The sequence below is a fragment of the Phalangium opilio genome, unplaced genomic scaffold (assembly GCF_054372755.1).
Source record: "Phalangium opilio isolate 3A_F unplaced genomic scaffold, DU_Popi_V2 ptg000369l_1, whole genome shotgun sequence".
NCBI classification, from domain to species: domain Eukaryota; kingdom Metazoa; phylum Arthropoda; class Arachnida; order Opiliones; family Phalangiidae; genus Phalangium; species Phalangium opilio.
In genome coordinates, this window is record NW_028324232.1 from 734,973 (window position 1) to 753,153 (window position 18,181).

The 18,181-nt window shown below is 35.3% G+C and overlaps 1 protein-coding gene across 2 annotated transcripts in view; it reads right to left on the reverse strand.

Annotated features, from left to right (window-relative positions):
- Nucleotides 1–11,731, reverse strand: part of LOC149597180 (synaptotagmin-7-like) — a 46,174-nt gene extending 34,443 nt beyond the window's left edge. The window contains exons 1-4 of one of the 2 annotated variants that reach the window (XM_089861089.1): nucleotides 11,452–11,731; nucleotides 1,583–1,655; nucleotides 1,354–1,501; nucleotides 1,127–1,243 (exon numbers count right to left, since the gene is read on the reverse strand). In XM_089861089.1, coding sequence (XP_089717215.1) covers nucleotides 1,127–1,243; nucleotides 1,354–1,501; nucleotides 1,583–1,655; nucleotides 11,452–11,729 — 616 coding nt within the window. In that variant the 5' untranslated portion in view covers nucleotides 11,730–11,731. Of the gene's footprint in view, nucleotides 1–1,126; nucleotides 1,244–1,353; nucleotides 1,502–1,582; nucleotides 1,656–11,403 lie in introns of both variants that reach the window. The other variant, XM_089861088.1, reaches the window with a different exon arrangement.
- Nucleotides 11,732–18,181: the final 6,450 nt, after the last annotated feature.

Below are 18,181 nucleotides of genomic sequence, written 5' to 3' on the forward strand. Positions count from 1 at the left end.
TAAACTTATTAAATCTGGCCTATTCCCGTTTAAATTAACTCTAACGTTTATAAACCAGGCGGCCCAGGCCTAAAATTCCCAGTTCAAATTACTCAATGTCTAAAACTGAAAGCCTGAAATTTATCAATTTGTCTCTTATTTGAAAATAAATTGAACAGAGAGAAAGAGAGTTAGATAGCAACTAGAGAGAGGTTATCAGAACTATAAACTTAGACCAATGGATGGATGCGTGCGTGGTAGGCCTGGTAGTCTCTCGTTACAGATAGTAAGTCTATCTCTAAATTGCCTCTCTCGCTTATAGGACCTAAATATCTTCATTTCTGGGCTGGCTTTACGATTGACTGAGCAAACATTTGGGAGCCAAGTGGGAAATTAGTCAAAGCCAGAAGGGGAAGATTTTCAATCCTCTAAAGAACCCTTCCAAACCCCAACCCTTTCAACTTTACACTAAAACGTGAGCCGACTTCCAAAGCGACTAACACAAACAATTTCTTAAGTTTCCCCCGCGCATCTTGACCCGATAAAGGTCAAAGTTAAACTCCCCAAACTAATTAACCATGGGCATAAAACGTTTATCTATTGTAAAAACCAAATAAAAAGTTCTACATCGCGGCTATTAATTAAGATTAAAATTAGTTAATTGAGCCCTTGTTTACTTAATTATAGACGGTATTTCATCCCTAATTAGCAAATTCAAAGTCAGAAATTTTACTAAGCTCGCGATAACTTAAATTAGATAACCAAAAATGCATTTAAATCATAGAATAATCATAATTAATGGCGTAAAAACTGTTAATAATGATTAAATGGATCGTTATTTACCTTTTAAGCGTAATTTTTCATCTTAATCTATATTAAAACTGAGTTAAATTAAAATTAAAATTAAAATTAAACCGCTTGATAACAATCGTAACAACATTGACACTCGCGAACTTCACGCGACGAAACGCAACTTCACGCGTGGGCGGGGTTTAGCCAAAAGGGGATCGGCAGCTCCCCGCGTTTGCCTGCGTTACGTTATAGGAGAAATTAACGTGGAGTGACCTAACCACTACCGGAGATTGCGCCAAAATAATAATACTTAAAGGGACAGTGACACGCAAAAAAATTAAAATTTTTAAATTACCTTCAAAATAGAATGTTTCGTTCCATCTGGGGTTGAGAGTTCGGTGTTTTACTTTGGTCTCCAGTTTATTCTTTTTATCTGGCAAAAGGCACACTCTAACGTACGGGTCAGATGTCCCTAAACACATAAATAAATAAATAAATAAGTAAACAAACAAATAATTAAATTAATTGTCGCCAGAAATAAGTCGTAAATAATTAAAGTTTAAAAAAATAATTAAACGTTACCTAATAGATCTTTGGCAGGAATGTCTTTGGCCTGATGAATTTTGAGGATAAGTGTATTTGACTTGAAGTCGTACTCCAAGGTGAAGTGAATCTGACCTGCACTGTCAGTTCCTTCGTGTAATTCCATCGGTAGGTCTTCTACAGTGTCCTGCATAGGTCAAATGACCCCCCAAAAACATCATCACTCCCGGTCCTATTATAAAGTTCAAGGGTCAATTAAGTTACTGACCTCCGTGTTTGGCATAATAGCCGAAAGAAAGGACATGGCCCCCGCCGAATCTTTTTCTTTACTTCCTTGAAGTCTAAATGCCATTTTAAAAAAAGAGTTAAAAAGAAATTAAGTTTAATTAGGTTTGGATGCGATGTATGTGCGGAGTTTGCGTTTTTAGACCAAAAATAATTTGGTGGTAATTTGATTGTTTTTACCGTTCCAGTGTTCATTAAATAATGTTCGTAATTTTAGCACACGTATTTACATAAATACAATACATTTAAGGTAATAATATTTAGTAAAAACTATTATTGAAAATTTTAAAAGTGACGTAAGAAGTGTGACGTTTGATTACAATTAAGTGACAAGACTCTATAGGGAAGCGACAGTTCAGTGCCTTTTATTGCGTTAGGTTCTATGGGGAATATAATACTAAGTGCCAACTCGCTATTTTAACGCAAAATTAATTAAAATTAAATCCGAAATATCTAATCTAGATCAACCAAAAATAATTAAATTAAAAGTCACTATTTCACCAACCTTTCACAAAATTCTGTTTCAATTAACCGTAAATTTTTACAAACTTGAACTTTGACCTTTGATATATAACTATAAACAAAATTTTTAAAACATATTTATAAACTTAAAAGTAATTAAAATTAAATTAAAAACGCCCAAAAACCTGGCTAATTCCGTTTTAAACACTTAACTTTGAACCAAATTAATAACAAACTTACCTAAATTGAAACATATTGACGTTTAAAAACACAAATTTCAAAATAAAAATAGATAAAATCGCTTGGGGTTGTTGTCGTTGTTAGAAACCGGAAGCGTTACGTTGTTTCCTTTTAAACCCTTTCGGAAGTAATGAAAAATTCGAAACAACAAACTTGACCAAAAACTTGGCACCGATTCAAAAAACAAAACGACAACTTTGAGATCAGCTGTCCCGGTTGAAAACTGTCTCTCGGAGTTCGCGACACTACTGTACCTCTCTCGCGTCAAATTGTCCCCGCTCGCCTAGCGCCTCAAAGACACTCTTTCCAGCAGAGCAGGACACTCTCTCCAGTCCAGTCCTGCATCTCGCACGCGCTTTTTTTTTTCCCGCCTGAAATTTACCCGGCGCGTGCGCACATCTTTCCCGCCTTTCAGCCTGGCTTTTAATCCTTACATCCTCATCCACCCCCCCCCCTTTAAAAGCACGAGCTCACGAGCTCGCGAGCTCTCTCCCAACGCGAACCAATCAGCGCGGTCCTTTTTGGCGGGACCCTGAAATCCCCGGTTTGTTTATTTTTCGCTCGTAATAAGTTGTAGCAAAGAGAATGTTTTTAGGTGACTTTTAGGCTTAGCTTAGGAGCTACCTAGATATTTTGAATTGTAAATAAATCTTGGGTAAATATTTGCGGATTAATCTTTACAAAGTTTAAATTAGAACCTGTACTCGATCGATTTCATTTCAATATCAAGTATTTTTAATTTTAAATTTGTGTAGTTGGGGTTGCTGTTGAAACGTTTTTGAAAGAACTGGGTCAATTTTTAAACCAAGGGTCACAGTGTTTTGACCCCTGTCAATATTCTTTGAAAATGTTTGCCCTCCAAATTGCCCAAAATATTATGGCCCGTTCCCAAAGTGTCAGCGTTGAAAACTTCAAACCCGATATGTGTAAACATTACACCCAAAATTTATAAGTGACGTGACCCCAAAACACTTCTTCTTCTTCTTCGAGATTTTGATTTGAAATCAATATAAAAGTTTTGCCGGTCATATTCCCTTTAAATTCTTAAAAGTCACTTCAACATAAACATTAATGATTATTGAATTATTTTCGAATTCAGTTCAGTTTAAAAAAATTATATTTTAGTAAGTAACTTCACCTGAATAATAAATGACTTCACAAACCCGGATTTTTTTTAAAAAAAAACCCCTTGAAAACTTTTAAGGCAAAGTGTTTTTGCAAGTCCGCTTTTCCAACTAATGGCAACTCCATATTGAAGTTAATAATGGCAAAGGCCTATGGTTGCCCTTACTCTATTTCACTCCTTTTAAAAATAGAGTAGCTAGCAACGATAAATCATCTTTGTAATATAATCGTCGACCAAGCCACAAAAAGCCCACAAAAAAAGAATTTTAAAAAAATGTGGCCCCGGGTCGCTTTTGTTAACAGTGTATACGAGGGGGTAAAGTTAATAAAGCCAAAGCCGGGGATAAAATTGTTTAGCTATTATTAACCACACATTCTCAACGCGAACACGATTTAAAGGGAATATTACCCTATCTTGAACTATTTTAAATTTTACCATATGTTAAAGGGCCTATAATTCATACAGCTAATTGGAATAATGTGTAGGGCTCCATTTTGATTCAACGTATCTACGCGGGCTTTGTGGGAGGAGCTATCTAGACTAAACCTTATGAATGACGAATAATCTATCTCTGTTGCTACCCTTCGCACCAACCAATGAAATCGTAGTAAGGAGCAAGACCGGCCAATAAAACCCGAAATCATAGAAGTTAACATGAGATAAGGGGACGCAAATATTCCTGTTAGCTGCATGCATTCCTGTTAGAGGTAATACAGCCTTTAAAGATGATATTTGAGGGGGTTTGAAAATGACTTAGTGGCGGCGGCAACCAACGGTTTGACGTCAGTCTGAATTTGAATACGGTTGAAAAGCCAACCAACCTTTCAAAAGCCTTCCCCCTTAATGTTGGCTTTCCTTTCCCATCGCTATTATTTGGGTAGCTTCTAAAAGCTTTCAAGACACGCTTTATAACGTAGCCTATGATTGAAGTCAACACGTGACTTGGTAATACCCAAACTATAGGATATTTTACAGCGCATGCGCAGTTTCGCCTTATCAATATTGATAATAATAACATTTTTAAATAAATATTTGAATCATCTGTGGAATTCAGATTGACTTTTCCAAGTTGTTCTTCTCCCCCTAAACCCCCAAACGGAAATGACCAATTCCATCGGCCGCAATGGGGTGAGCTAATTACACTTCCGGTTTCTATATTTCCCCAGTTCCTTTTATTCCCCCCTCCCCCACCTCCACTTCCATTTTTATTTCCCCTTGTTCAACACTACCTGACAACTTCCGAATATCCAATCAGAACAATTCGTTCGTTTCCCTTAGTTTATCTTAAGCCTAATTATTACTCTCTCAACATTTTTTGGGGGGAGAAATAGTGTCACGTGATTTATAGAGGGTAGTTACTACATTTACGCAGTAAGGAATTTAAATACTGTATAGTATGTAGGGGAGGGTAGAATTTTCATTAGTCTAATGAGGAAACGTGCGTGGATTTCGAAAAAGTTCGCGCGAAATTAGGCCTTGGCCTTAGCGACACGCGCCTATAATCTTTCGACCAATCATAATATCAGTTTTGTCTCGCGCTAAAACTTTAATTTCCCGCCTTTTTATTTAGCCTTTTTTGTCACGCGCCAAATTATTAAATTCTCGCGCCAAGTAAAAGAATGACCTTGAAATTTCAATAAGGCGGGAATTATTCCTCGCGCTAATTTCCCGCCCATTTTTTTATTTTAATTTTTGTCACGCGCCAAATTAGAGAAAGGTTTTCGCGCCTTTTGCTTATGACCTTGAAATTTCAATAAGGCGGGAATTATTCCTCGCGCTAAAACTTTAATTTCCCGCCCATTTTTTTCTTTTTATAATTTTTTTTGTCACGCGCCAAATTAGAGAAAGGTTTTCGCGCCTTTTGCTAAGTTATATGACCTTGAAATTTTAATACGGCTAATTCTATTTTATTATCCATAAGACACTTGTCGAGCTGGGATCTTGATGTAATATTTAAGGGGAATGTCTGGGTACTTGGTGGTAGTAAGTAATTAAGGGGAGAAGGCTACCCACATCAGGTAACCATAGCAACCCCGGGTACAGCCCGAAGTAAAATCATGGCCCCGAGCAAACTCCTTGAAAGCCAAGTCCCGTTTGCGTTTCACTCCTAGCATGCCTTAGAATTAATACTAGACATTAGGCAAGTATTACGTTAAGGTTTATGGCAAATTACGGTAGAGGTGGAGAAGAGGTTATAAGGCTCTCATCCGAAAACTTGGGAATCCCTGGAAATGAGTTTGATTTTACTGACCATTAGGAACTAATAAAAGTCGGACTTAGGCTTATACGCCGTAGGGGGGATATGTATGAGGGGGGGGGGGAACAGGCTTCTGTGTTAGTAACGCCTGACTTTCTCAGCTAAGTCATGGAGGTTTTAATGGATTTAAAGTTAGGGGAGTTCAAAGGAATAAATAGAGTAGTGGCACTTTATATTAATTAGCCATAGAACTCAACGTAAACACTGCAAGGATGTGCCATTACTCAATATATATTTGTTATTAATTTTACTTGTACTAATTTGTTTTATTTTTTTTACGGTTTTAATTAATGATTAAATAATTAATCAAGTTTATTTTGGGCTTGAAAAAGTGTTTAGGTGAAAAACAGCTGGTAATATTTTTTAGGCCTAAAACATAATTATTTTTCAGGCCAGTGTTTATCATAATCTCGAGCTGTTATAGGATGGTGACGGACATTAATATTCCTAAGCGTATTTAGGCCGGGAGCAAATATTTCCTAAAAATATTTTAAATTAACAGCGGGTGACTCGCTTCATTAAAACTCCTTGCTTTTCCCTACTAATGACTTTTCAGCGCTCAAATTTCATCCAAGGGTTCGCCTACTAAATTAAAATTCTTAGCTGTTTTGGTGTAATTTAAAAAGGTAGGCGAGTATCCGACCCCTTTTTATTTTAAAACATTTTCTCGTGAGTTTTAATATTTTTGAGTGGAACTTCGCCCGAACTTTTCTATGGTATTCGAGGTCACCGAATTAATACGGAAATATATAGGGGAAAGCGAGAAAAAATTACATTGCTACGCCTTTAACCGTATTAACCTAAAGGGGGCGAATATTACCAGGCGCGAGCGCACGAGATTTACAAATGACTTTTAAACTTTATTTAATTTAATATTGTTGAAAGGCGTTAATGAAATGGCTCCGTATCCGTATAGAAATACCCTATTTGCAAGCCTACAATTTTTAAAACTAAAAACGCTGAGAAAGTTATCAGATTAAAAACAGGCGCTTTTAAAATTGAAACCAAGTCAAGCGGAATATGCAGCGAGTGGAAAGCCGAGTTCAATTAGGGTGATTTATTTTATACTTAGCTTTAATATTAGAGCAAACTGGGGGTGACTTTGACAGGAACATTTTTAAAACTAATGGCGGTTCTTAACTTAAAAATGTACTAGAGTCTATACGAAAATTGCCTACAGCGCCATTAGAGTATATACTCGTGTTTACGAGTCGACTTTATTTAAATAGCGACTTTTGGTAAATTCCCTGCCCCCCACTTCCTTTTTATTTTATGTTATATTTATTTTTTAGTTTTGGCAAATAAATTTTGCCAGGATTAAAATTTAAGCAGGGAGGAGAGTTTGCCACTTCGTTATCCTTGAAAGTTCAAAAGCGACACTTTACAAAAGTACACCACTTGAAATATTAGTAATATTTAATTTGGTTTCACATTTATCTTTTAAGTTAAGTAATTAAAAGTTTTACATTAACCAATTAAATTATCTAACCAAATTTGTGATTTAAATTCCCCATTTAAACTAAACTTAAAATTATATTATAGTGTACCTTAGTGCTAAACCAATAAATAAATAATTCCGAAATTGGCCAATCAGAAGAGTCCAAATTTTGAGAATTAAATATCAGACTCAAATAAATGATGATAATTAAATATCAGACTCAAATAAATGATGATAATTAAATATCAGACTCAAATAAATGATGATAATTAAATATCAGACTCAAATAAATGATGATAATTAAATATCAGACTCAAATAAATGATGATAATTAAATATCAGACTCAAATAAATGATGATCATTAAATATCAGACTCCAATAAATGATGATAATTAAATATCAGACTCAAATAAATGATGATAATTAAATATCAGACTCAAATAAATGATGATCATTAAATATCAGACTCAAATAAATGATGATAATTAAATATCAGACTCAAATAAATGATGATAATTAAATATCAGACTCAAATAAATGATGATAATTAAATATCAGACTCAAATAAATGATGATAATTAAATATCAGACTCAAATAAATGATGATAATTAAATATCAGACTCAAATAAATGATGATAATTAAATATCAGACTCAAATAAATGATGATCATTAAATATCAGACTCCAATAAATGATGATAATTAAATATCAGACTCAAATAAATGATGATCATTAAATATCAGACTCAAATAAATGATGATCATTAAATATCAGACTCAAATAAATGATGATAATTAAATATCAGACTCAAATAAATGATTATGAACCAATATTCAAAATTATTCTAACGCGAACAAGACCGCACTCTGGGAAACTAACTTAGGAGCGAAACCATTAAGGGGTATTTTTTTCCCTTATGGTTGGGGTTGGGGCTGTGGGGGGGGGTGGTCCCCATCCATATTTGGGCGGAGTCGCTGTTTGGGACCCTGCATGCACGATTGTCTTTTTTGGGTGGATCTCCTCCTAACATTCGTTTCTTTCTTTTTACTATACGCATTTAGAATTATTAGTTCATAACTAAAGTCCGTATTCACTATCTGCAAGGGCCTAAATTCGGACTTCCCTTCTCCCGCCTTAAATAGCGCTGCACACTCCGCTTGATTCATTCATTTATTACCACCACCACGTCGGTGGTATGGTTTGGTAATAACCTAGGACTACACCTTTAATGGAATATTTTAACCTAAAATCGATTTGGGTTTGATTAAATGATATCTTTAACACTTTGTAACAAGTTAGTTGCAAAACTACGTTAAACCAATTTAGTTTTGGGGATAAATTTTTCGCAAAATTGTTTAGAAAGAGATTGTTTATCCACGAATTTACCGGTTTGTCGATGACGTCACACGCCGGGGCGTTCAGTGCGCTTACCAAAGAGTGATCGGTTTTCCCACCGGTTACCTCCCTGAACGCCCATCAAAAACACGTCCCACTCTTTCCTTAATTAGTGTGTTAATTAGTTGGCCGTCAATTTAAATAAACACGATTGCCAGTTAAGGTTAAGGGTTTCCAAAAGTACGAAATTCAGTAAAAAAATTTACCTTGAAAAGGATTTTATACAACTGGTCTATTTTAATTTAAAAATAGGTCGAAAATTCACGGAAGAAAGATTTAGATGTATCCAAGTTTATCCGCGCATTAAATATTATTTTATATACATAACTCTGTCCATAATCCTTTGATTTAGTTTAGCGCTTTTTGTGCTGCCGTACACTATCTACTTTATAGCTAAGCCTTGGCCCACTCCAATCCCCCTTTTAGTTACGAGGTTATAAAACAAAATGCGGTTTCGCTTTTATAGTCAAGTTATTCTAGAGAGAAGTTTCCTGCATGCATAATAAAATATTTAGCACTTCATGCACTTACGCTAATACGAAAGCTAATTAGCTTAAATTGAATTTAAATATTAATATTAATAAAGAAATGATAACAGTGGACCTTCCTCTACTGTTTTTAAATTCGTAGTACAATTCTCAATTAGCTCTAATTAAATTAATTTAATTTAATTATTAATAAAAGAAATATAATATAATATAAAGTATATAATTTTAATTCAGGCTCTAGTGCGAACGAAACCCCTAATCGGATAAAAAGCATCGAGTTTGAATATTTGCTACGCGGAATTCTTCTTTTATTCAACAAATAAACATAATTAATGCGGCATATCTCTTCCCAGGGGTTTCTGTTACAACCCCAGTGCAGTATTAATACTCCTAGCTTGAAAACTATGCTATATAATTCAACTTTCTTGCCACACAAATAAGAAAAAAAGAAAATTAAATATTAATTCAAGAAATAATTCAATAGAAGAATTCGGAAGTAAATAAACTCGAAGTTATTTACACGATATAGTATAAGCACTCGCCCATAATTCCTCGCGAGGCGCAGAGTTAATTTTCTTTAGGGCCCAAAAAACATTTGGAAGGAATTATTACACTAGCGCTCTGATAATCGTGTTAGGGGCGTGTCCAAGAAGATGATAAGGCCCGGGCAAACAAGGCCCGAGCTCTCCTTTCGGGTTTCATATCCCTAACTCCTTCAGGCCAAGAAAGATACGATTCTCGAATGCTAAGCACGTTACGGCTCGTTAGGCCCGAGGCAAAGGCCTAGAGGTTTCTCCAAAAACTATTCCATTACAATGTAAAAAGGAAGCGGCATGCATTGCCTTTGACCTGAAGGCAACGCGACTTTAGTTCTAAATATTTGACGAAAAACCTAGCCGCGCTTGCTTTGAATTCAGACCGGCGAATTTGACCTTTGAACCTCGTCCGCGTGACCCCTACACCCTAGGCTATAATCCTTAATCAGGTTCGTTTCGTTAACGAAGTTATTCGCCGAGATCTAATTACTTTTGCCCAAATCCTTTCTTTACCTATGCGCCTGGAAATGGAAAAGTTCGTCAACCTTAGTTGGCAGTGGGTGCCAAACCTGACTTTTGTGGCGCCCTTTCATGTTAGCCGCTAGCACGAGCGCCAGTTACGTATTAATTCCAATTATAACACCCACTTTCGTATACTAGCTTTGGTAGAAGAACTAGTTTTAACTCCATTAAAGTTGGAAGTTAGATAGCTTTGATTTTCAATCGGATTACCCAGTCGCACGAGATTATTTTGGCAGCGCGCGCGAGACATCCCATTATTCAAGCTCGCGCCTGAAATTTTGTACTTCACTTCAAGCACGCGCAATGATAGAAGGCGGGAAAGGCGAACACGTGACGGCTCCCGCTTTATCTCGAAAACGTCTATAAAGATTTAATTCCGGTTGGAAAACAATGGGGCTCTTTTATAATTAAAAGATTTAACCACAGACCTAACTTCATTTCAAATCGACCACTAGACTACTAGAACGCGGCGAACTGAATATAAAACACACTAACGCGTATAAAAGTGGATAAGCAAACCCTTTTTTTAGGTTAAAACCCTTTTAGAATGCAAAATAGTCAAAGGATAAAGTCTTACAATTTTTTTTTTTAACTTTAAGTCAGTGGTTTTATTCCTGCTTTAGACCAAGGCTTAAGGAAAAAAGGCTTCCTACTCGCTGTCAAGTTAAACTGTCAAAAATATATACGTTTGACGATTTGAAACAAAAACCCTTGGGTTCGTATCAGTCAAAAATTTGCATTGGAAATTACTAGGCTTACCAGGGGTTGGGAGCCCTCTAGCGGTTTTTAAGGTAAACACCGTATATAAATTTTTTTTCATGCGGATTAAATACGAGTAGTGGCACCTAGCGTTATATTCCTTATAGAGATTAAAGGCAACTGCCATTACCTTATAAATATATAACTGGGGGATAACCAGACTGTTGATTTAACGAATTGGCTTAATTTAAATATTTAATTTTATAATAACAATTAACGTCGCTGTCTTAAAAGGAACACAGTTTTGGGTTGAAAGTAAAGTGAAATTAGGTACCTTTTAAGATTGCAACAGAGGGGCATGCTGAGTAATTCGGAATTAGCTTTGATATTTAATTCAAATTTAATTTAAATTAAATTAATTTAATTCAAAGCTAAAAGTTTTAAAAACGTACCAACCAATTGGACAAGGTATATCCGTACTTGCAGGGGGAGGTCAAGGGTCAAATTAATAATAATTTGTCATTATTATTAAATAATTCGTCATTATTATTGTAAATTATAAATATACGATATTCAAGGGTGGGGGCGGGGTTAGCGTGGTGACGTCACTACGGAAGACTAATGTTCTAAACTACTTACGGCGGTAAAGCGTGTAAAGCTACTGAAGAAACTAAGGGAGGGATTAACCTTAGCGTAGTTCCGTGTTGAACGCGATCCTCGACGTTGTGTCTAGTCAGTTCCACGACGCTGCTGCTGCCGTCCACTCCTTGACCACCTCCGGGAGTGCCCGCTTGACCAGGAGGAACGGGAGGACCCACTTGCAAAGGTTCCAACTCGTCGCCTTTACTCTTCTTGGCGGAACGCTTCTTCCAATACAAGTAGCACAGCACCAAAGTGACCACCATGGACACGACGGCCGCGATCGTACCCAACACCCAAGCCAATATGATCGTCGTGTATTCCATCTCAACCTGTTTTAAAGAACCAATGAAGAAAAAATAATGATAGATAAGATTAGCAAATTTTCATTATTAATAGCAAAAGTTTATAGGTGAAAACATAAAGTGTACTTCGTTCAAGTTTGCTAGCGATGTGTAATACAAGAAACGCCCCCTTACCCTCAGAATAGTGCCGACCCCCCCATCCTTCACTACCGTAGCAGCGCAAGTGAAAAGGCTCAATATAGTAGCCGGTGCTAACTCTAGTACCAAGAATTAACGTTTGGGTCGCCACCATACAGTACTATTTTCTATAAAACTTTTACCTCAAATAAAAATCTCTTCTCTGATTGGTTAATTCGCGTAGAGGTTGTTGAGAGGAAGGTCTTTTACTTTTCATTTTACACTGATTGAGTCAACAGGAAAAAGAATGGGAACTGCGAACGAGGTAGGTGGGTATACTTTTTGGTTTTTAATCTATAAACTTTTGTTAATAGATATTAGCTCCGTTATTAACCGTCTGTTATAATCTAATGTCTTGAGCTTCTTGATAAGCATATATTGCGTCCACACTTGTGTATTCAAACACTAAATAATTCGGTTTTGTTAAAAATTAAAAGTGAATTTCAAAATATTTTTATAAACCATTTTTTTATGACAGATAGACAGACAGACAGCAATGGGGGCCGGGGAGATAAAGATAAGCCGGATTATTTTTCTCTCCGAACTTTCTTGGAATATTTTGCAAAAACATGAAAGTTAATCCATGAAGCCCCAGCCGAATGTCACTCTATCAAGATCAGTGTCACCAACACTGGGTCCTTCTTTACCCCCCTTTAAACGTAATCCGTTTGGAGAGTGCACCCAGCAAAGCTACACGCTACTGAAATATTAGTACACCCACTACATATATCTATATAGCTACAAGCATTAATATAAGCACTGTACATAAAATACTTAAAATAATTTTTTTTTATCTCAAAAAGAAAACATGAAAAATGTTTTTCAGAATTTTTCACAAAATTTTGAACAACTTCCATCGAAAATAGAACGAAAATTTAAATTTAAGGTAAATAAAATTCCAGGCTTAATTTTGACCGAGGCTTAGCATGGGGGCGGGGGGGGGGGAGTTTACTTTTAATAATATTCCAGGGAAAGGGTTAAAGGTTTCTCGACGAGAAATTTGAAGTGCTCGGTACATACGACTTTAATTGCTAAAGTTACTTTGATCAGTGTCTTCCCCCATTTACAAATACCGCGCATCTAGAGGCCAGACATTGTAACTGAAGTATTTCTGTGCCCGATCAATAATAGGGATGAATTAAGTCACTTAAGACGTTTTGGCTCTAAGTTAATATAGGTTTTACGTCTTCATGAAGTTGTTCTTCTACCCCTTACCTTTATTTAGTTAAGATAAAGATTATTTTAATGTACATGAGAAAGGCAGAGAGACGCACGCTGCCATTTCCCTTCTGGGGTTTTATTTTTTATAAAGGATTAAAGTAGAAGTTAATTACTTTAAATAATTAAATAAATAAATTAGTTTTTCGAAATATTAATAAATTAGTCGATTATTTTATATAAATGTTTTGAAACGAGGGACTTTTAAAAACAATGCTTGGAATCAAATTTAAATTATCTTTGGTTAGTTTAATAATTAAATAAATAAATTAATCGAAACATTATAAAAATTAATCGATTATTTGATATAAAAGTTTTTTTTTCCAGGAACTTATTTTTTTTAATAAAAAAAAGTTTGGAATCAACTTTAAATTATCTTTGGTAAGTTTAATAATTAAATAAATTAATCGATTATTTTTATAACGAGTTTAAATTATCTTTGGTTAGTTGAATAATTAATTAAATTAATCGAAACATTAACAAAAATTAATCGATTATTTTATATAAATTGTTAAAGACGCCAGGAACCCTTTTTTATATTGAAAAGAAACGAAGGCAAGCTTAAGAAGATTTTTGTCTAAGCCCCAAATTTATTTTTTCTTAAATTTGATAATAAATGGATTTGGCCAAGATCCATTTTAGGGATCAATAAAATGGTGGTAAGGAAGAGGGAAGGGGTAAGGGAAAATCGCGCTTTTATATCGAGGCAAGCTTAATGCTTAACAATATCCAGAAAAAATGGATTTCAAAATCTAAGAAGAAAAGTATTCCTATGCGAAGGAGTAAAAAATATTGTAATACCGAAACACATCGAAAATCAGAAAAAAAAATCCAAAAAAATGGAAATATTCGTCGAAAATGGCTTTTAATCTTTTAAGTAGCCACTGTAATATATAATGGATACTACCACCACCAGTACAAGTACTTGGAAAAATCAAAAATGACCTTTTAAAGGGAAGGTCAACGCGAAACTAATTTTTTCTAATATTTTTTGCAATTATATTATATTAGACTCTTTCATTAATGGCTGATAACCTTTGACCTATTATAGATAGGGTGAAACTAAAAATACCATTATAAAGACCGTATTCCATATAGTAATTACACCGAGTTTCGTGAATAATAATTACGAATCAAATTAAGATTAAAAAATAATAATAATAATCTCGATTAGAAAATAAAAATTCATTTTACTCTTTTTTTCAATGGCTGATAACCTTTGACCTATTAAAGATAGGATGAAACTAAAAATACCATTATAAAGACCGTATTCAATATAATAATTGCACCGAGTTTGGTGAATGTAGTCCAAACAGTTACGAAACAAATTAATATTAAATAAAAAAATTCTCGATTAGAAAAATATTTCATTTCAATCTTTCTTTAATGGCTGATAACCTTTGACCTATTATAGATAGGGAAAAACTAAAAATACCACTGTAAAGACCGTATTCAATATAGTACTTGCACCGAATTTCGTGAATGTAGCACAAATAGTTTCGAAACAAATTAAGATTAAATAAAAAATAATCTCGATTAGAAAATAAAAATTCATTTTACTCTTTCTTTAATATCTAATAACTTTTTACCTATTATATATATAATAAAATTCGAAATGCTTCAACAATAATTTGGCAAAATACTTTCATTTCACTCTCCCTTTAAAGATTGTGGGTAGGTGGAGTTGCTTCTATACGGGACTAGGGGTATACTATAAAATGCCAAATCTTTGGTGAAAAATGAGCGAGGCCATTTTCGGTGTTAACGTTTTTTACGATCCTGGATATAAAATGGGCAAGAAATGGCGATCGAAGTCGCAATTGCTGGCAATAAGCCTTGACAAAACGCCCTTCCTTTGTTGCCGTGAATTTAACCCCAGTTCCCAATCGAAAAACTTGGACAAAAGCCCACCCAACTAACCAATCTCCATCTGACAAAAAATAAAATGACCACTGAATTTATAACGCACAAAAAAATCATATCCCAATGGATTGTATAGCGCAATTTAACTCATCGGTAATGATTACCGCTAGTAACTAAGACGCAAGGTAATTAATTACTTATCAACACTTTTAATAAATAAGTATGCAATCAAGGTCAGATTTGGTCGAAATTATATCAAATGGGGCTAGTGCACGCTCAATTTTGTTTAGCATACTTTTATTTTGTCCATGGTTCCGACTTCTTTTAACTTCCGGTTAGTTGGTTAGTTACGCCGACTACTGGCTGGCTTCTTCCTAACCGGAAGCGCAGTCAGAAAGACCAGCAGCAGTTTCATCCAATAACACGCTGCCTTACTAGATGTTTTTTACACGTCTTTGTAGGACAAGTCATCAGCCACGATGGATCATTTCAATCTACTCAAGTACCATCTATTCCACATTCTTCCATTACAACCTTATCGAAGGCTACCACGCAATTGGCTCGACTATCGAATCGAAATGCTCTATACACAATAACGGTCATAATAAAAACGCCATAGATTTAAGGCTAACTCTACATAGGAAATAAACCTAAGATTGGTGCCAAGTTAGGTTGTCGTTAAGGCTCGTAGGGGGGGTTACGATGGAGCTGGCTGGCGCTTGTGTCCCAGTTGCGTCAAGTGCACGCTTGAGTTTACTTCCGGTTTGTTGTAAGGCCATCTTAGAATGGCTCTAATTTCAAAGGAAAAGGAGTGATTTTCATTAGGAAATCATGGCTTTCTTAGACTGAATTCGACTCCGTATACCCAGAATTCCCGGAATTCCTTGAATAGTTGGGATGTTTTTTCCAAGTCTAAGAATATACCAAAGGGTTATCGTTGGCTCTATGGTTTAATATTAACATTCCTGCTAGGCTTAATAATGGTGTAAACTTAGGTCGAGAAATGACGAACCAATATTTTTTATTTTGGGTTAGAGCAACGATTTATCGAAGGTAATCTGATTAAAAACGCGTAAGCCTTGGCGCCTTTAAATGGACATGGCAGAGTAGACTACTTTGCCGTAGGCTTTAACGCTATTGAAGGTAGGCTTCCGCCATTACTTCTATAGATAGAATATAGTCCTTGTTTGGTTTCGCTTTGGTTTGGTTTGGTTTACTTTTGGTATCAATATATACTGATTGCGAGCCTTGGTTTCTTGGGATTGTCAGGCCTATTTATAGAGGTGGTATCAAAATAGGCTTTTAAGCTTATTTGATCTTTAAGCTCTTAGCTTTAGTTATCTTTGGATATGGATATTGAAACTACAGCGTCGGGTATCACAAAACGAGCTTGCAACCGTTATTCGGAGGAAAATAGGTCAAATTATTGTTAGTAGGCCAAATAATTTTAATTATAATTGAGGAACTAATTGCGTGAAATGAGTTGTTTAGGGAGCTTATGTTTAATTATTGCGATTTAATTGTTTTAAATTAATAATAGGCTAAATTATTGCCTATAAATTGCTTTAAGGAGAATAATAGACCAAATTATTGCCTATAAATTTTTAAAAGGAGAATAATAGGTCAAATTATTGCGTGTAAATTTTTATGAGAGGAAAAATAGGCCAAATAACGGCGCGTAAATTGTTTTAAATAAATAATAGGCCAATTTATTTGAAGTAAATTGTTAAAATGGGCAAAAAAGTAAGAATAAAATTGCAAAGGAAAAAAAAAATTGGCCAAAATTCTGTTCACAAATTGTCATAATACGCCTAAAAATTGAAATTATATGAAAAGGCGTATTTAAAACATTTTTGGGAGTCATTCCAAAAAGCATTTATCGATTTAGAGTCATCCCCCCGCCCTGCATCCACCCCACCTTTGGTAAAGAAGAAAAAGTAGATCCTGTAAAGGATGCTTTTTCTATTTTCATACAAAACACGACGACGAGTTTCAAAAATAATAAATGAACAAAAAGAAACCCGGCAAATATAAAAACTTGGGTCGAAAGCGATGTTCATTTTTCATTCAGTCTAGAAGTCGAAAGGCGAGGGGCAAGGGAAGGATTGAGCCTGGCAAGGCTTAAGGCTTAAAAAACAATCGCCTCCTTTTACAAGCGATGCAGAACCAAAAATAGAGAAAATTTGTAGTTCGATTCGGTTCAAACTGGCCTAAACAACAACTGTATTTCCAAGTCGCGGCCCGCCTAATTGAATATCGATACAAAAGGACCCTTACTCGGTTACGTAGTATAATATATTTCTTATTAGTAAGGTAGGGCGCGTGCAAAGTGAGGAGCGCCAGACGCCATGGAGGCTCGATAAAACGTTCGCTAACACCCAGTTAATACGCGTTTATAGGGGGGAACGGGGTATTGCAATATTATTTAACTTGTAACCGCTGTAGCTTTGTACGAATTATATGAAGCTGGTTGAACATGGCACCTTTGTTTTTTCTATGTCGGAAAATCATCATTATTCACTTGAAGTCGTCAGTCCACGGTGTGACAAGCTCACTTGACCAAAGGAAGGGTTATTTTCAAAGGGAGAGTGAAATATTATCAACTTAATTACGAATTAAAGGATACAGAGTAATCAATCATATTTAAAGTTGACATTTAAATTAAAAGGCCTGGTTTAATTTAAGGGTTAATCAATAGATTCGAAGGTAATTAAAATAGTGCATGCTTGGCCCAAATTGGTTTAACATACTTGTATATTCTATAGTATTTGTCAAATTGGGTTCAAGAGATTTATATATAGGAAAGGTGTCAACTTGATATACGGGCTATAACTGTACTTACAAACAAACAAGGACCTTATTCCTCGAAGCATAAGTTTATAAGTGATATGTTCCTTCCATAAGTTTGTTTTAATAATATCTGGTCATGACAAACTGAACTGGAGCTTTGTAATTTTGAAGTGAGTGAGTGAGGTAGGTCATAGATTCGAGAGGAGGTAAAGAGGCGAGGGAGGCCTGGTGAGTGAGTGGGGCGCTGCTGTCAAAGGGGGCTTAGTAATGCGGACTAAATAGGAATCACCTAGATGGAATTAGGTCCAAGATGCAAAATTAATTAACCACCACCGAGTGTACTTAGGACTTCAATTTAATTCGCTTCCCTTGTTCTCCTTCTCGAACTAGTTATCTCGAGCTGCAAGTCTCTCAGTAGCATTACG